Below are 18,578 nucleotides of genomic sequence, written 5' to 3'. Positions count from 1 at the left end.
TTTAAAAATGTTTGGTGCCACTGTACAGGGAAATTTGAAAAATTTTAATTGGTCTTCCGTAAAGATTGCTTTGCAGGTTATATTCCCTTTAATTAAATTAGTAGTAACTTTACCCCTGGTGGGTAATTTCTCCCAGAACATCGAACCACTATGAACGAACTGGACAAGTTAGACGATTGCGTGGCGTATCTTTTGGGCTTAGGATCGGGGAGTGCGAAATGGCAAGATCTGGTCGTGACGAAACGAATTCTGGGCGTTGGGGACAATAAAGAATTATTTTTTTTTCTAATTAGTGCCAAATTTAAAAATGTATTCCCTCTTGAAAATACATTTTCAATTATCGAGCTCCTCGGATTCTCGGAAGACCTTAGTTGGCCAATGATTTCAGCGGCGAAGAACATTCTGCTCCACTAGGACAGATTGAAACATCGCTGCTAATCCACAACCCTCGAACATGATTTATCTTCTGGGTTTTTCTGGTGGCACCCATACCCATACGGAAACGGCCCTTTCATCACTAAATATTAACCCAGTGTGATCATGGCCAAAACTATACTTTACTGGACAAATAACTACAAATTTCTATGGTGCTTCATTTAATTTCGTTTACTTCAGTTAATATTACCGCCAGAACAAAATCATAACACTAAATTACACTGTAAATATATACAACTTTTTGTAAAGGAGAGGCTTGCTTCCCACCTGATTTCCATCCTCCTAGATTCAAAAGGGGTGTGTTGAATAAATATTCTAGTGCTGTAAGTCGGAAAATTTTCCGTATTTTTCCGCAAAAAATAAAAAAAAGTTTTCATTCCGTGATTAGTCTAATACATTGTTTGCAAATTGAAATAAAGCGGAATTTTCGCCTCATTTTTTTAAATCTAAAAGTAAAAACCTCTAGACTAGTTTAAACTGATTAACAATGTATCACTATTAATGTTTTGTAGTATGTTTACTGATATTAGACATTTTATATCGATAAAAAGTTAAAAACATTAAAAACCCTTAAAAAGTAATTTATGTTTCAATTTTTTATTTTTCAGATTTGCGGAAATTTTTCCGCATTTTATTTTTCCGGAAAATTAACAACACTAAAATATGCATTCGTTCATTCGGAGTGGTTAGAACACTTTTACAGGCGAAAATTCGACCACGCGAACGTTAAAACTGCTTCAAACTAGCAACTTTTATACGAGCTACATATTTCTACATACGAGGTTACCACTGATATTTAATAATTAAATGGGAAATTTTGAAGCGTCTAACAGCGCACGTAATATGATTGACATACGGTATCCCAACTCTTTAATTAACCCGCTAGGATCACGTAGTTTTAGGTTTACAAAATTGTCGGTGCGATAAGCGTATTGCAGAAAGATAATACAAAATACGTCCAACCAGAAATATATCACATATTTCATCTCCCTATTCTGATAAATATATTTGCTGGAATTATGCTGATATTTCAAAATACGTTTCAAAATCGGGAAAATATGTACTCATCTGCGATTTTGGGGGAAAATTAACTTAATTTAATTTAAATTAAATTAACTTAAAACCAAAAATTATTTATTTGTACTTTGCAAGATGACCGCAGGAAATTCCCCAATTTTTTATAGGAAAAATAGGAAATTTATAATCATTTTATAGCATATTATAGGAGTAATTTTTAGGTAAATATAGGAAATTATAGGAACGTTCAGGTGAAATTATAGGAATAATTTTACAGGGTTCGTACACGACCTGGAAAACCTGGTAAAGTCAGGGAATTTCAAAATCTTTCCAAAAGGTCAGGGAAAAGTCAGGGAAATTTAAAAGGTTTCCAAAAGGTCAGGGAAAAGTCAGGGAATTTAAAATGACCCTAAAATGTCAGGGGAATTAATTTTTGGAAGAAAATATTTTTCAAGATTTTTACCTCTACAAAAATGGTCAGGAAATATTTGACAATTTGTTCAAGGAAGTTAATTCCGGAAACTTTGTACGAACCCTGATTTTAATAAAGATAAAACAAACGTTTTTAAAGGAACTTTGGTTGAGTAGTAAAATTACATTTAATATGAAGACATCACAGACTTTATGAATTATATAAATGTACTAAAGTAATATTACATTTTCATTTTAAAACCCCAGCCAGCCGTAACAGTCAGTCAATGATATTAGTGTTTTAGTAAAAGGCTGGCTGTTTTTGAGCGCCTTTATCGAACTTTACAACTAAATCGAAATCAAAGAGCAAAGTACGAAATTACAATGCGTAGGAGTTTGGTGGCAAGCCCTTCATGCCACGTGAGCCAACAGCTCTATACACTAACTATTACCGTTAACCTCAACAAGTTTCTATGGAAGGGAAAACCATAGAGGTCGGGGTAAAACCCCTTAAACCAGTAGGGAGAGAACTTGCAAACTCAACGCAGAAGGAGTTGTTCGGAGTTTTCACCCAAAGAATTTAGACCTCAGGAATGGAAAGAAAAACCGTTAATGTCTCGGTTTCGAGTTGACGGGAGAGCTTCCGGCTAGGCGAATCAATAGAACCGGAAATAAGCCTGTCAACCTAGGTTTGCCTTTGGAGGCTAGGGACAAGCAAATTATACTAGGTGGAGCTGCAGTTTCCATTCCTGGGGTCTAAATTCTTTGTTTCACCCAGTGCCACAAGCTGGGATCGAACCCGGCTCCTTTTGCTGCGAGGTTAAAGTACTAACAACACCACCACCCCACCTTAGGAAGTTAAAGGAAGGCAATCGAAATATAAGAAGTGTGGTCACCCTGGTACTTAGGGATAATGACTATGTTAACAATCCCTCTCATGCTCGAAGAAAAAGCTCTTCCCACTAAAAAAAATCGAGTCAGTTCGGTATATTATTGACACGATCGAAGCGCACGCGGGTGACGTTTTTCCTTCCCCCTCACGTGCCAGAGCCCAGAAATTGTCACAACATAGTCATTCGATCTGTTCCATTGCGCCGAATCCCATTCGACCGAAAAAGCCGCACTTTGGCGGATTTAGGATTCGGTCTAATGGGATTGTCCCATTCGACCGAAAAAGCCGCACTTCTCCGGGTTTAGGATTCGGTTTTATCCGTTTCAGCATCTGTCAGAACAGCATGCAGTGTTACCTAACCTAACCTAACAGACTTAAAAATATATTAAAACGCTTCCATAGAAAATCAAAAGGAGTAGAAAGAAAAACTATTTAACTACTCAATTGTGAATAATGAGTCGGTCGATTAGAAAAATACAAAACCCGCCTTTGGGCTAATTTCATCAAAAAAATTGGCGGAATTCGGTCAAATGGGATTCGGCGCAATGGGAAGATACCATTCGATCTAATTATAAATAAATACATTTTTGGTGAAACTTAACCAAATAGAATCGGCCTATCGCCGTTTCGCGAGAGAAGGAACAACCCTAGATTGAAATGTGTCACGTTTGAATTAAAACATCCAAATTAGGGGACATTATTGCGGGTGGACAGCGGGAACGCCTTTTCCAAATAACGGCAGCTAGGCCATGTCTTCCATTTCTTTTTCACCTCGGTTTTCCCCTTTAGATATTAGACCATCGCTCCATATAACGAGCCCGTACTAAGCGCTTCAGAAACAGGGCGTAACTAGCAAAGGCGATACTAAAGAAGGTCTATCCTAAAGTGTCGCGTAAAACGGTATTTCCCATTTGGGTTAAAGTTGACATTATATGTCCCACGCCGATTAAGGTATTGAAAAAAGTTTCAATGTTTGTTGAAACCCTCTTTGGAAAGATATCGACCTTTGAGTAACATTCGCGAATCGGGTTAATGGCCGTTTTTGTTTCGAAAGTGATACTTAAAAATTAGATGCGGCGCCAACTTAACTTTGCATTCAGTAGCCGATATCTTTAAAAGGGAATATTTAAAAATAAATAGTTCGATTTATCGAAATAAGGTTATTTATGAATAAAAATCAAATTAGGGTCAATGTCGCTTGAAAAAGGCGGGCACTAGATCGGATGCAAAACACCTTAACTCGAAAAGGGTTTGCGTATGCTTTATTAAGTTAAAGGCTAGTCTCCAACCTTGGCAAAAACGAATAAACGCACAAAATTCCCCGTTAGGCCTAAAACAAATTTTTGCGTCTTCGCTAGGCTATTGGCCTAGTTAAAACACCCCAAATAGCGGGCAATGGTAAAAAGGGTCTTCTCTTTTCAGAAAAGAAATTTCCATCGATCTCAAACTTTACTGTACAACAACGGGTACGCCTTGCCTATGAACCATACCTCAGGGTCAGAGCCATTCAATGGAGGGGCCTACAAAGATTATCACAAAGAGTCTTTCCGAAAGATAGCTTCCTTAGAGAGCATTTATTACGAAGCCAACCAAAAAGGAATTAGAGGGGTCAATGGGTTCGAGGAAGGCAGTTTATTGGAGCGGAGGATGACACCCAGGGTCAGAAGTCATCCGGAAAGCCCCTGGGACATCAAGGTAAAATAAAACATCGTATCGTACCATTTCATTCTACCTTGACCAAGAAAAGAACACCATTAGCCACTAGAAAAGGGCAAATTTTTCTTGTTAGTTGACGGCTCGATAAACGACAATATGGATTAACTTAGTCACGCAACAGGCTTCAAGAATAGGTGGGTTATTGGGGGACACGGCCGGAAGTAGTCTCCAGAGGGTTATCTTGATTCTTTCCATTCACGTGACGGTGATTGCATTAAGGATAAAAAAGACTTTCCGGAAATGGTCCCCATTCCTCTCGCTTGTTCCCTGACCAATATTAACTTCCCTGGAAAACGCTTAACGGGATAGAAGTGTTCTAATAACTAATTCGTTTCCTCGGTTGCAGATATTAAAGTTCGACGCCTATTTCAAGGAGGACATTCAGAATTCCCAACACGAAGGATACAGGATACGAAAAGTCAACATTTATTATTATTTGGAAGACGACTCCATCGCGATCTACGAACCGCCAACCGAAAACAGTGGTATTAGGCAGGTGTGTCTGTGTTTTTTGGGGTTACCAATTACCCGGATAATTAATATCAGAAGTTGATAATAAAGCCCTTCCGGGGAGGAATATCTAACTTCATATTCTGCTTATGTATAAAAACACCCTTTACACAGTAAAGACTAAAGATTTCATAGGACTAGAATTTCGCGACCGAAACGAGTTTAGGTGGCGTAACGGCGCTAGCTTCTCAGTCAAATTAAAAAGTAATAAAAATGTTTTTCTTACATAAACTTATCAAAATATAAGCAAACGATGCAAAAATTATATTAAAATGCAAGTATCATTATTTCTGAAGTCAAATTTACGAATAACGATGAAGAAAAACTAATATCGCCTGCTTTAGCCGCTACCTATCTAGGTTTCAATGGCGAACAAAAGGGGGCGTAACGATAGTTTTAGGTGGCGATAGATTTTTATTATTCTTGATTGTTTTATTGCATACGCTCTATGAAAATTGATAACGTTTAAAGGGAATAGAACCTCCAACGCATTCTTTATGGAAGACCCCATCAATTTCCTTTATTCCCTTCACAATCAGCGATTATCAGCGCCGCAAGTGCGAAAAGCCATGGGAGGCAGCGGACAATATTGGAACCCTCGGAGGGTGACAGAAATACCAGAGGTTATATTCCTTTTAATGAGGAACTATTTTTGGTCCGCTAGTCACAGCTCGTCCAAACGATGTTACAAAAATCCACATAGTTAGATATTTCACCCGGAACGATGTTTATTATAAATTTCTGTTAATATTAAATTTTCTGTGTATAATCTTTTTGCTATGTGGTACTCAGGGTAAAATACTGCGGCGCCAAAAAGTATCAAAGAATGGTGGCCAAGGTTATTGGCATTGGACGGATTTGAATTTAGGTAAAACAATACAAATCTTCAGCATCATGTACCGAATTTTAAGCTGCGACGATTGGTCAAGGGTAATTGACACAAAATTAATGAGCATATCAGTAACACTAGCAGCTAATTGCAACAACGCTTTACAGAATTACTTGGAAAGTAACGGAATATTATTGAACGATCCGGAAGAAATGCCATCTGACCCGTACAACGCTCGGCGCGATGAAATTAAACTTAAACAAAAACCATCGTACAAAACAAAGCCGGTCGAGGACAAACTTTGGAAATTCCTCAACCTAGATCGCCAAGTCCTCAGGTTCTTTTGTATTTTGGAAGAAATGGGCCCCGGAAGCGCGGAACAAGACACACGACCAGTATTACTGCAGTACTACTTGGTGGACGACACGCTAGAGATTCGAGAATCCCATCAACCAAACGATGGCCGGGATCCCAATCCGATCGCTTTGAAACGACAAAGGGTACCTAAGAACGGAAGGTTACCTGCTAGTAAGTGACTAAACGCCGTATTGAAAATATTCTAAAGGATTTAGAATTTACTTTATCTAACCGATCATAATTTCAATTTTTCGTTTGCATGTCGGTCAGCGTTTCTTCCCATCGCGCCCGGTGTAGAGGAATTCTTACCAAAGACGAACGACGATTATTTGGGACCCAAAGACTTTGGCATCGGAAAGGTTAGAGACATTTTCGGTAGACGAATACTTATCTGCGACTGCGACGACTTCACGAAGAATTTCTATCGAAAGTACATGGGCGTTGAGGACTTTACTCCGGTCAAAATACAAAAAACAGTCGTAGCCGTTCCAAAACAAGTAAGGGTCCTAGTATTTATTTGTACTTAGCGAAGATGAATATGATGAGACTAAGGTAAACATAGAAAATTTTACATAGAACACCATTATATAATGATATTCTCTATGAAGCTTCTATCTTTAAAAAAATCTAGTTAAATATTGACGCGGAAAATCAGATTTACATAATCATTATCGCTAAGTCGAAATACTAGAGCTATGTGAAAGCCGTTTTGGTGCTCGAATTATTAAACGTTTCGTCTAATTTTGTTCAGAAAACGCCGCCATATAACGGGTTTGGGTCTCCCGAAGATTCCGCTCAATCCGTCCATTACCTGACACCCAGAAAACCCAAGAAAAGCATCCTTAAGTTCTTAGAAAACGACACCAAAGTGCTACGGTTTGGAGCTATCTTCGTAAGTGTACTAGCGGCTCACTTTCGCGATAGAATTTATAGTACTTGATCAAAGAGAATTTGTTCGTATCCTCTTAGCTTGAAGGGACGCACTTAGACCGAAGTCGCAAGTTCATAATCTCCTACTACTTGGCTGATGATACGGTGTCCATTTACGAACCGTACGTTCCAAATTCGGGAATTATAGCGGGCAAATTCTTGGAAAGACGTCGTTTGACCAAACCGGGCACCGACCTCACCCATCCTGATTATTACCATTTTACGGACTTCTACGTCGGAGCGGTTGTGGAGGCTGCAGGTTGGAAGTTCAAACTCGTCGATTGCGACACGTACGTCGCCAACTACATGAAGGGCAACGCTTCCATCTATTCTCGTAAGTGAGATGAAGACGAAAGACTAATGCGTTTTCCATTTGACTGCTATCGAGATCGTACAGATAAAGATACCCTGCTCCTACCAAAGACTATATATACGCTTCGCCTACTAGACAGGCGTGTTCAATGGCCCAACTTGCATACAATAGCAGACGCTGGTCCGAATTTTCCCCGCGCTTCAGAGTGCTACTAGTGGCGTCTCTAACGGCTGGTCAAAAGCCTTCTCCCGTGTCTCGAAAGTGTATATATAGTCTTTGGTTCCTACCAATTATTACGTGTTACATTTACTACTCTCAAGCGCTCTCAAATCGCTGGAAACAGATCTGCACGTTTTGACAGATCAAGGAATAGATTGCTCTAGGTACAAGTTTTGGGTGTTCCAACGCGCTCAGATAATTAAATTGACTATATGAAAGCTGTCTGCTCGTTCAAAATTATCTCTGCGCGACATATTTAAAAGTCGTCTGCTATTTCTTCACATATTTAGTTGACGGTTATTAAGGCAGATGGCGCTATATTTCCTAAGCTTGAAGCTTATAATCTAAATCGAAAAATCAGCTGGTAGCCTGGTAATCTATTCGCGACCGAAAACTATCGCTAAGCCTCCTTTTGTTCGCCATTGAAACTTAGATAGGTATGGGCTAAAGCAGACTTAGTTTTTCCTCATCTTTATTCGTAAATTTGACTTTATAAATAATGATACTTGCATTTTAATTCGGTCGTGAATAGGGACTTGACAGCATGACGTTGATAATACGTCACCCATGCTTTCGCCAATTGGAAACAAAAAGCATACCAGCATGGCGGCCGTAGCTAAAGGTACGGCGTTACGTCATGCTGCCCAATTTCCCGACTAGCATGGGAAACTGTTAAAATTACAATGGTTCCCTGACCCTTTAATAATTTTTATATTTTATGCAATAAAAATAAGTTTTTCATAGTTTATGAATGTGTTAAAGCTTTCCCTTTAATCTTAAAAAAGAGATAAAGCTAAATTTAGATTAAATTGTATGGGATAATTTGTTAAACAAGTTAGTTAAGCCACTATATACATGTTTCTCTATTCCATTTCAGAGGAAGCTATGGAGTCTATAGAAAATCACATTAAATCAAAAGACAACTCGTGATTCCAACAATCATAAAGAAATTCACCTTCAAAGTTGGCTTAACCCAAAATATCAATTGGACATGTTGAGTAAAAAGCCTCTTCCAAAATTTTTTCCATATTTGAAACCCAAATCTTTCCCAGACCATTCTTACGAGATTTTTACCATATTGAAAAAGGAACTTAATGTATATATTTGTTGTAAATGCATGTATAATCTAATTGAAATTTGTCTCGTTCAATAACTGCCTGCCATTATAAATAAAAGTCAATAAGTTAAAAAGACTATACTTTTATAACCAATATTAAACTTTCATTCTACAACGTAACCACTATTAAAAATGGTAGAAAAAGCGTCAATTATAAACAAATCATCTAAACAATCAAAACCCAACTTGAAATGGGTAGACCAATGAAAAACACAATGCAAGCTGCGGAAATGACAAAAAAAAAATAACCTTGTATCCATAACCCATGCGAAACTCATACAATTAGCCAGAGACTTTAAACAAATGCAGACAATGACAAAAAAATGGAAAGGGAACAAAAAATATCGAATGTTGGAAGAAGATAAAATGGAACTGAGTAATAATCGGTGCGTTATGTTATTTTGGTTTAGATTTTGGGCTTGCTGAAGATATCACGGCAGTACGCGAGCGAAGATTAAGATCCTTTTTAGTATTTTGGTCCACCTCTGGAAGTTCGCTCACATCTTCCTCAGATGATTTTTTCACTGCAATTTTAAAAGTATTACATAAGCCTTGGTTCTATAAATATTGATAACGAATAAAAAGTCGTAACATTCCATGTTCAACAATAAAAGCCAAACCGCAAAAACAATTTTGGAAATTGGAGTTTTGATAGAAAAGGGGTAAAAAGAGCCACGAGACTTCCAAGTGCAACGACTAAAAAAAGTGCAGGGTAAATTAAATTACGTTCTTCCTTTTTCTTCTTCTCCTTTTTCGCAACTGTCTTCCTCTTTGTGGTTGTAGTAGCGGCTTGAAGAGCGGCTCTCTCGCGCATCCTCTTCAAATGAAAGTTAATGAAATTCCACATCATCCACGCTTGCAAAAATCCTACAGCTATTAGGCAATTTAACCTATACGTTGTCATTAGAAAAATGGAGACCTTAGAATAGTGAAACGAACAAAGGCTTAATTTGCCCTTAAAATAAGTTAAAGCCACCTGATTAATTTAGTGTTGAATTGGCCTTTATTGGATTCAATTCCTTCTCCGCTATCACTGAGTGCCAAACCGTACCAAAAGGTTAATACGGATAAAGTTATGGAACCCAAACGAATAGCCACAAATAAAACATTCCAAACCATAAACCTATGTCAATTGACAAATGAATTAGACATAAGTTAAAAGTATTTTTGATAAAAATACGAGTGAAATGTACCCTATTTTAGCGGCTTTTGATTTTTCTGCGAAATAAAGGAGACGGGCGCCGTGAAATATACTCTCCACTACGTAGTGCATAACGGAAAGGCATACAGCTATTCTCGTAAAACTAGAAAACACAAAAAGTGTCACAATACTAATTCTTAAAATTCTGGGTGTTTTAAACACGTGTGAATACCCACTTCAACAGGTAGGCTGCGGAAAAGAACAGCAAATACAAAGTTGTATAGGCAATTCTAGGTGCCATTTCATCCTAAAATCATAAGTTCTTTTTAATATGAATGAAAAATGGGCAAACTTGGATGCTTAATTAAAAAGTTATATATTTTTCGAGTAAATTATAGAAGCCAAATATTTCTAACTTGTAGGCTTTAGCATTGTATTAGAATCAAGAGCTTAAAAAAAACCATTACTTTTTTGATTTTTTGGAAGTATAATTCAGGATAACCATGTAACCAGTATGACAACTGAATAACATAGTAGAACTTGAATATAAATCTAAAAATAGAACAAGAAAACAAGTTTTTACGTGGGTATATTTTTTTTGGGCCATGACTGACCCATTTGTCCGATAAAAGGAAAATTACTAGATGCAAACTAGATCAACAAGGAAAATAATAAACAGTAACCTACGTCATTTCTGCATGAGGATAGTCTTCCCAGAGTTTGCTTATGTTAAATATATAGCCTTCCTAAAAAAGATAACGATATGAAGGAAAGCACTATTTGATATCATAAAATTTAAACTTTTACCCTTCGAATAATCTCAGCTCCCCACACTAATGATATTAGGTAAAATATCAATAGTTGTCCAGATTCGTTAAATTTGCTGTGTTTTACTTTGGAAAGGTGCATTTTGCGATTGATTTTCTATCAAATCATTTTAAAATAGAATATTATCACCGATTGAATTCTGGACACCAGCAGCGTATATGAATAAGTAACTTACATCAAGAAGGTATTCTTGCGCGATGGCATGTAAAACTATAGCGATTAAATAGTAGAAAAAGACTACACAAAAATCTTTAACTCCATATGTATAATGAACTATGTCTGTTGGGGTTTGAGCTAGGAATAAATGTATTGAGTCAGTTACAGGTTATTCATATGTAAATTGAGAACCAATCAGTTAATATAGTATTTGGAAAGTTTCAATTAAGAAAATTAAAACATGGCATGTTCTAATCTACAGACCAAAAGTGGTTAATATTTTTTTTTAAATGGATTGTTATACTTTCTTGCTACAAAATTTTAACAAAAGCACCCATTTGGCATATTATCATCATCAAAATCGTTTCACTACTTTGGTATAAAAATTGTCATACGGTCACTTAGATGTGAAGAGACCAGGCAACAAATTTTAATAAGGTAAGCACAATTATTAAATTATAAGAATTTCTTATTGTTGTTCCCAAATACTAGTGCTTAATAGACAAGTAGATATAAACAAATATTGAACAAAAATGTGCACCTTCAGTGGTGTTATGATTCATCGCAACGAACATTGTAGCATATGGTGATGTAACCTAAATTAAATTGCATCTTAAGTACATCCAAAATTGCTATTTATTTTTTGTAAGAGTATGAAAGACCCCTATCTCTATAATAAATATATTTAAATAGTAAGGCATATATGGGCAGGCACCCAATAACAACAAAAACTAGTTCTAAATCAATGCAAATTTGTCTCATCCCCTGCACCAAAAGCCAGCCGCCGTGAGCCACGTAGGCTTTTAACAAGACACGCTAAGGCTTGGGGAAAAGCCAAAAAATTCACATACCTGAAATAGAAGTCCAATAACAAAAACCATTGCCACACAAGAAACGATATCGGCATGATTTTGTATAACAAATTCATGACTGAAAATCGGAGGATTCTTCGTTCCAGTTCTTCTTTTGATACCCATCTTAAAGAACTGAGCAAATACACCGGAGCAGACCGTGCCACACGAAATCAAAATTTAAAAGGAAGTCTGGCTGCCAGGCGCGTGTTTGTCATCAGTGATGTGGCTCTAGAGGTGCATTGCAAAGAAGAAAAACCTCAAGAACTTCATTATTATTTTGGCCTAGAAAGAAACCTATTAAAAATTATACACCTACATTTTTATATAATACACAAAACTCACATTTATTTAAGAATCTAATAAACATTTCTGTAGTCTCCAAATATATTAAAAATAATTATTTAACTCTGAGATTTTAACAAAATTTATAGTAGCTACTATAGTTGCAACTAAATGGTCCTTCCCAAAATCAAAGAAGCATATGAAAAATGACTTAAAGTTATATTATAACATTAAATTTACTTAATTTATATAAAAGAGGCTGTGTTATGTTGGAAATAATTATAACTTACATAAATTGTAATGATATTATGTTAAATATTGGAAAGTTGTGTTGTTAAATAAAATGTGACCTTCACTCTAAGGCAGGCCCTCATAGAAATGCATTGTGCCTCACATATAAATATCATTGAATTTTTTTATATAGCAATTTTAAATATTTTTATAACTGATTTTTACCATTTATGTTTGACCATATTATAATTAATTCTTAATGTGAATAAAAATTATGTAGTATTTTTAAAAAAGCACATTTTTGGTTGTATGTGCTCTGTGCAGAAAAGCTACTAAACCAATCAAAACCACCATTTTGGGTTTATAGTTTAGAGCATGCTCAAATCTCAACAAAGAAGTTAAATGCAGAGAGAGAGGTGCTATGATCTTTTTAGTATCACAATTCACTTCAGCCCTTGTCAATTTTGGAAAATAGATGTACAACAGAAAAAAGAAAAAAGTTACAAATTGAAGTGTAAAACTTAATTTGTGGTAATTATGTAAAACTTTCTTATATATGGCTTTTAAGTTTGTTATTCTTTGCACCGTGCATGTGATTCAAAATTTACTGTCAGTATCTCTAAAGATGTATAATGAACTACAAACAATGCATGTTCAAGGGGAAAATGCAACACCTACTTACTTCTTTAGTTACGATATATCTTTCATTAAAATACTTTCCAAATAGAGTAATGTCATAAGTTATAATTTTGGTAGAAAAATTCTGTTAAAATGGATAAGCCACAAAATAGCCCTGAAAAATCTGATCAGTCAGATAAAACATCAAATACTCTAACAAATGATACGGTAGAAAAGTTGAAGAAAGATAATATTACCAAATTACGAACCAAAACCCCATCACCCAAGCTTCAAAAAGGGTAAATTTTATGATTCAACCCAAGCAACGCATTAAATATTTAGTGCTAAATCTCAAATGTAACAATTAAATATTTTACCAGTTCACTCAAAAAACTTAAACCTAAACCATTGAAATCTAAAACAAAATTGGAAGGTTAGTTATTAATTTATGAATCTCCTGAAAATGGGCTAAGAATAATGATGGAAATGTTATTATAGAATTGCCAACATCTACTGCAACTGAACCAATAAAAAGAAACGCAGAGCCTAAACCAAAAACTGGGGGTACATTATCTCGTCCTATGCCTTTGTCAAAAAAAAATACCTTAGGGCCGGAAACACCGTCACCTAAAAAAAATGCTTCTGCGCAACAGGAGACCCTGTCACCTGGAAAAACTATGGAGGGTAGCAGTGGCGGTACAGAATCATATTCTATAAAACCACCACCTCCAAAAAGACAAAAATTGGACATTAGTGGAAATCAGGTACTACTGGCACAATTAGAAAGGGATGGATATTAGAAAACTTACTTTAAATTCAACTTTAAAATCATAGGAATCTCCCTGTGATCCCTATTGCTGGGTTTGTCACAAAGAAGGACCACTTTTAGATTGTCAAGTCTGTCCCCGCTCTTTTCATGGGAAATGCGATGGGCAAGGTCAAAATCCTAATGAACAAATCCAAGATCCAAAAAATTGGATTTGCAAGGAATGCAGGGCTGTCATATTAGCTGAAGATACCGATACTCGGTCTCCGGCAATGGCCATGCTGACTATTGAACAACTGTGTAATCTTTTAAAGTATGCTTTGAACCGGATAAAGCAACAAGCGGTATGTATCTCAAAGGGGTTTTTTTTGGAGGTTCAAAAACTTAATAATGGTTAAACTACCAATATAGCTAAAACTTTTGGTGGATTCTCAACCTGATGCATTTAATAAACCAGTTTCTGTAGAAGAATATCCACGCTACTTAGATTATGTAGTTCATCCTATAGATTTATCTTTATTGGAAAAGGTTCGATAATTGAATACATTATTTGGAAGTCGTAGATAATTAAAAAATGTTTCGCAATTATATTTAGAACATTAAAAAACGTGTTTACGGTTCAACCGAAGCTTTCATTGCTGATGTTAAATGGCTTCATCATAACAGTGTTATTTTTAATGGGAGTATGTTGATTTTTGTAGCCCTCAAACCAAATTATGTAGGGTAATTTCAAAAATTTCTATCTATAGGTGGCCACAGACTAACCACGGTTGCAAAAGGTTTAGTTAATACTGGTAAAGTAGAAATGAAGGAAATTGAAATATGTCCAGATTGTTATTTGCACGCTCATACCTTGAAAGACAATTGGTTTTTAGAACCTTGTGTAAGTAGATTTTGCCTCTAGCATACGCAGTGAAAGCCTGCTTTCTAACACAAGCTTTTCAGAGAAAAGCCCATGTATTGGTTTGGGCTAAATTGAAGGGCTTTCCTTACTGGCCTGGTAAGGTTATGCAAGTTGACAATGGGAATGCTGATGTGAGATTTTTTGGAGCCCATGACCGAGCTTGGGTCCCGATTCACCTCTGTTATCTACTGTCATACGAGATGCCACAACCTCTTAAAGTAAAGAAAAAGGCAGCTTTTGACAGCTCCCTAGAGGAATTGGATGCCCATATCCAAAAGTTGAGAGTGAAACTCGGAGGTTTTGATTACGCCCCACCAAAAACCCCTCTCGATGCTGATAGACTATACTTGCAGGCTATGAGCAAAGTTAGCACTGGAAGAGTCAGTATAAAATATGTTACTTATTTGAATGTACGTCTATTTCATATTTAATTAATTGATTTTTTGCATTGCATCAAACTTATTAGCGCCACAGTGATGTCGATCAAAATGCATTTGCAAAAGGAAGAACTGTTACAATTGTAACAAGTAGCTGGATGAGAAGGTTACAGGCTGAAGGGTTTGCAAAACCTAAGGACAAGAAGGAACTAAAAAAATCCCCTAAAAAGACCAAGAAATCTGCGGCGAATAATGCCCCACCAGCATCAAGAATGAGAATGTCAGCCTCTCAACAGATGGTAACGGGAAAACCTGATGGTTTTGTACCAAAAATTAAAATTGAAAATCAGCAAAATGACCAAGACTGTACTGAACAAGCTAAAAATCCACCACCAATGGGAGTGTTTGAAATCAGTGATAGCAGTTCCTTGGACATTAATAGGCCCTTGAAACTTCTTAGCCCATCCATTGTTTTAAACAAAGTACAAATGGCAACTAGCGTAAGTGCTGCTGAGAAAATAAAACAAAGATTTATGGCAAGAAGCGATGATGAAGAACAAGATTCAGTAATCAGCGTTCCAAGCCCTCAAAAAAGTACCCCTAAAAACTCTGATGTACTAGAAGAAGAACCAGCAGTAAGTGAAAATGTTGCCATCCAAGATACAGAAAAGGACATGGAAAAAGAAACAAGTCCAGTTCTGTGTGAAGTAACCAGTACCACTAGTCTGATTGATAACAGTAAAGATATAGACCTTGCGGTGCTCTCAGCCCAGCTGACACCGAAGAAAACAAACAGTTTGTTTGTACAAAAACTGCAAGAGACTATTCAATCCTGCAAGAAAAAGCTTGGCATTGAAGGTGTTGATGATGAAATTGTCATGCCAACAACAGAATCTGAAGGGGATGAAGATGATGAAATGAGTGCGAACCATCTAACTGACCATGAGGAACTGGAAAACATGGATAATATTTCTAAAACTTGTAGTGGTGGTAATGAAACAGAAAATGCTAAAAGTATACATAATAAGGGACTCGATCTTGTAAAAAATGTACATAGTCCACCTGATGACTTCAGTAGTATTTCAAGCGATGGTGGGGAAAATTTGGTAATTGATGAAACCCCAGGAGATGATGCCTTATCACCAAGTGTATGTGTTGAGGAAATGGAAATATCTAAAAGTCCAAGGAAAGATAGCACAACCTCGCCAACCCAGGCTAAAAAGAAGAGTTCCAAAAGGAACAACGAAGGAGTTCAACTTCCTTCTGAAGCAACCACTTCTTTGTTACCCAAATTACGTAAGTTAATGGAATCCCTGTGGGGTCGAAGGGTTTTAAGAGCTTTTTTCCAGCTGAACAGACTGAAAGGAATGTTTCTGAAGACATAGGTCAGACATCACTGGCTAGCCTTTCAACTGATCATCCAGGTTTTAATAATGGATCCAGTCACTTGGCTGAAAGCGATCCAACCAACATAACCAACTATGCACATAAGGTAAAGATTAGACTGTTTACGTAGCATTAAAACAGTTTAATTATAGTTACTTGATACCTTTCTCAACGTTTAAATAATAGCTTATAGATTTCATGCAAGAGCTGTGTAAAGACGCCGGAAGTCCAGGAAACCCACAAGCCACAATAAGATCTTTGGAACTGGAAATTGAAAAGTTAAAGTGGAAGCACCAACAAGAACTTTTGGAAGTGAAACACAATACAGGTAATAGATTTTTATCGATGGGTGACTCGAATCTTGTAAATATCACTTAACTATAACGACTTTCCTCATATCAGTTACGGAGAATGTATTTAAGTAGAGATGAGTTGGGCCGGCTAGTTTTAAAGCCCGACCCGACTCGACCCAATTAAAAAAACACAAAATTGAAACTCAACCCGATCTGGCCTGCCTAAATTATTCATTTCGAAAAACCCAACCCGACCCGGCCCAACCTGAAAAACTAGTATACACTTGTACTAAATGCTAGAGTGGCCTCCCAGATTAAAATTTGGTCAGTAGATGGTGCTTTGAGAAACTTAAAAATTAGTGAATATGTCAGGAGTATGATTAACAAATGATTATTATTATTGAAAGGGGTGGAAAGCCGTGCACTTCGACCTTAGGTCCATTGTGCAAATTAACAAGTGATAACGATTCGGTTTCTGTATGTAGAGATTTGTTGTTGCAAATAAAATAGAAACTTGAAGGTCCGATCACTAATATATAAAATGCCCCACCCAACCTGGACAGTTTTATGTAAAAAGCCCAACCCGACCTGGCCCAAAAAAAAATATAAAGACATCTCTATATTCAGGTTAGCAGAGAATAATATGTTACTATATAGCCTCTGTTTTCATGATTCCTTAAAAAATATTAACTGCCTATATGGAAAGAGAGCCCATGATCATACTGAAGTGTCTTCCCCCCTTACTGGGAGAATGGTTAAACGAGGAAAGGTGGAATCACGAGGCGAATAGGGTGCTACCCAGTTATTTTCTGTTAATCTGAATTAATTCTTGCTGTTACCAAATACCTCAATCTTACTAGGGACAAGTACGTCTTATGTTCTGTATTTTCGTATGGTTTATTTTGTCTGTCTGTATATATATTTTTATCTGATGTCTCTTCAATGTACTAATGAGCCTTGTTCAAAAGCAGTTTTACTCTAACTAAAACTAAATGAATTTGGCAACGACATTAATGAAATATTCCACTAGACCTGATTCTGTTGGAAGTTCGAGCAAGTATGGAACTTGACAAGAGGAAGTGCCTCGCTGAAATGCGAGAAAAATCAGAGTTGGAAAAACAAAGAACTATGATGGAATTGAAATTAGAGATGGAAAAGGAGAAGCAAAAGACTATAGAGGCTACGAAAAAAACACAATGGGTAACGGTTCGAATGTTAGCACCCAAGGAGTGTTATATTTATAATTTATCATTTGATTGCAGTGTGCGAATTGTGGCAAAGAAGCTATATTTTACTGCTGTTGGAATACGAGTTATTGCGACTACTCTTGTCAGCAGTCGCATTGGATGACCCATATGAACTTATGCACGCAGAATCAACCAACGACCCAAAGTTCAGGCAGCAGCATTCAAAACAGCTCCAGTATATCTACAATGAGTGCCACTAAAACGACAATCCCTACGCCACAGTTAACCAGACGTGTAAGTACTGATACTTTTCGTGTGGCTTAAATCACTAAAAACAAAGACATCATAGTAATTCTGATCTTAAAATAGGTAACGCCTCAATCATCAACACCCATTTTATCAGGACCAGTTCAATTGCAGTACGTCAGTGGAAACCAGTGTTACCAGCTAATACCAACATCAACTATTGTATCGCCTAACAACTCTACTATGAGTACTGCTCAATTGGTCAGTTCACGCCCTCCCATTTAAAATGTAAAAAAACTAAAAATTATTCAAATTCTATTATACACATGACCCAAACCAGTTTCATCAATAAAATTAACATGGAACTAAAAATCATTCCCTTACTAACACCCCTACCCTTTTTTCATTCCATAAATTTTGAAATTTCACAAAATGTGATAATTCTATGATAATATGTATCATAAATTTATGTACGCAAGTTAGTTTTAATAAAAGAACAAAAATCATTGCATATATATTTTTTACAATTTGTTTTAAAGCCAATTTAAATTACAGTGAAAATT

At 36.5% G+C, this 18,578-nt stretch overlaps 3 protein-coding genes across 5 annotated transcripts; 2 read left to right on the top strand and 1 right to left on the bottom strand.

The window, feature by feature from the left end:
- The first annotated feature begins 4,150 nt into the window (after positions 1 to 4,150).
- Positions 4,151 to 8,714, top strand: Efhc1.1 (EF-hand domain containing 1.1). The gene is made up of 8 exons (XM_090152797.1): positions 4,151 to 4,450; positions 4,818 to 4,967; positions 5,774 to 5,911; positions 5,978 to 6,338; positions 6,438 to 6,664; positions 6,919 to 7,059; positions 7,137 to 7,431; positions 8,507 to 8,714. Exons 1-8 carry the CDS (start codon positions 4,151 to 4,153, stop codon positions 8,557 to 8,559), a joined length of 1,665 nt encoding a protein of 554 aa, XP_090008923.1. The 3' UTR covers positions 8,560 to 8,714.
- A 99-nt stretch (positions 8,715 to 8,813) lies between these two features.
- TRAM (translocating chain-associated membrane protein 1) lies at positions 8,814 to 11,934 on the bottom strand. Its single transcript, XM_090152798.1, has 11 exons — positions 11,723 to 11,934; positions 11,413 to 11,467; positions 10,891 to 11,009; positions 10,695 to 10,811; positions 10,575 to 10,633; positions 10,355 to 10,439; positions 10,124 to 10,194; positions 9,940 to 10,050; positions 9,723 to 9,869; positions 9,473 to 9,636; positions 8,814 to 9,270 (listed from the first exon to the last, which is right to left on the bottom strand). Exons 1-11 carry the CDS (start codon positions 11,846 to 11,848, stop codon positions 9,143 to 9,145), a joined length of 1,182 nt encoding a protein of 393 aa, XP_090008924.1. The 5' UTR covers positions 11,849 to 11,934; the 3' UTR covers positions 8,814 to 9,142.
- Positions 11,935 to 12,625: 691 nt separating this feature from the next.
- Positions 12,626 to 18,507, top strand: LOC149935019 (MYND-type zinc finger-containing chromatin reader ZMYND8-like). 3 transcript variants are annotated; one of them, XM_090154761.1, is made up of 15 exons: positions 12,626 to 12,769; positions 12,995 to 13,155; positions 13,237 to 13,289; positions 13,355 to 13,620; positions 13,691 to 13,966; positions 14,034 to 14,150; positions 14,218 to 14,305; positions 14,372 to 14,505; positions 14,568 to 14,906; positions 14,993 to 16,199; positions 16,253 to 16,395; positions 16,476 to 16,617; positions 17,613 to 17,782; positions 17,845 to 18,063; positions 18,139 to 18,507. In XM_090154761.1, exons 2-15 carry the CDS (start codon positions 13,010 to 13,012, stop codon positions 18,298 to 18,300), a joined length of 3,462 nt encoding a protein of 1,153 aa, XP_090010887.1. In that variant the 5' UTR covers positions 12,626 to 12,769; positions 12,995 to 13,009; the 3' UTR covers positions 18,301 to 18,507. The 3 variants fall into 3 exon arrangements, with proteins under 3 accessions (XP_090010887.1, XP_090010888.1, XP_090010886.1); XM_090154762.1 differs by lacking the exon at positions 12,995 to 13,155 and having other exon boundaries at positions 12,628 to 12,769; XM_090154760.1 differs by lacking the exon at positions 12,626 to 12,769 and having other exon boundaries at positions 12,862 to 13,155.
- The last annotated feature ends 71 nt before the right edge of the window (positions 18,508 to 18,578 follow it).

Source organism: Leiobunum rupestre, chromosome 7, assembly GCF_980474605.1.
Source record: "Leiobunum rupestre chromosome 7, qqLeiRupe1.1.hap1, whole genome shotgun sequence".
Taxonomy (NCBI): domain Eukaryota; kingdom Metazoa; phylum Arthropoda; class Arachnida; order Opiliones; family Sclerosomatidae; genus Leiobunum; species Leiobunum rupestre.
The sequence above is the reverse complement of the archived record's forward strand: the minus strand, read 5'-3'. Positions and strand labels throughout refer to the sequence as shown.

What these genes read in the sequence shown, in the direction of transcription:
- Efhc1.1 (XM_090152797.1), top strand. Translation starts at nt 4,151, where the DNA reads ATGGTAAAAAGGGTCTTCTCTTTTCAGAAAAGAAATTTCCATCGATCT. An exon ending in GAACGGAAGGTTACCTGCTA is followed by an intron (nt 6,339 to 6,437) that starts GTAAGTGACTAA and finishes CATGTCGGTCAG; the next exon opens with CGTTTCTTCCCATCGCGCCC. An exon ending in TACGGTTTGGAGCTATCTTC is followed by an intron (nt 7,060 to 7,136) that starts GTAAGTGTACTA and finishes GTATCCTCTTAG; the next exon opens with CTTGAAGGGACGCACTTAGA.
- TRAM (XM_090152798.1), bottom strand. Translation starts at nt 11,848, where the DNA reads ATGGGTATCAAAAGAAGAACTGGAACGAAGAATCCTCCGATTTTCAGT. An exon ending in TCAAAAGCCGCTAAAATAGG is followed by an intron (nt 9,870 to 9,939) that starts GTACATTTCACT and finishes CAATTGACATAG; the next exon opens with GTTTATGGTTTGGAATGTTT. An exon ending in TTCAACACTAAATTAATCAG is followed by an intron (nt 9,637 to 9,722) that starts GTGGCTTTAACT and finishes GACAACGTATAG; the next exon opens with GTTAAATTGCCTAATAGCTG.
- LOC149935019 (XM_090154761.1), top strand. Translation starts at nt 13,010, where the DNA reads ATGGATAAGCCACAAAATAGCCCTGAAAAATCTGATCAGTCAGATAAA. An exon ending in GGAAGTGAAACACAATACAG is followed by an intron (nt 16,618 to 17,612) that starts GTAATAGATTTT and finishes ATATTCCACTAG; the next exon opens with ACCTGATTCTGTTGGAAGTT. An exon ending in CTACGAAAAAAACACAATGG is followed by an intron (nt 17,783 to 17,844) that starts GTAACGGTTCGA and finishes ATTTGATTGCAG; the next exon opens with TGTGCGAATTGTGGCAAAGA.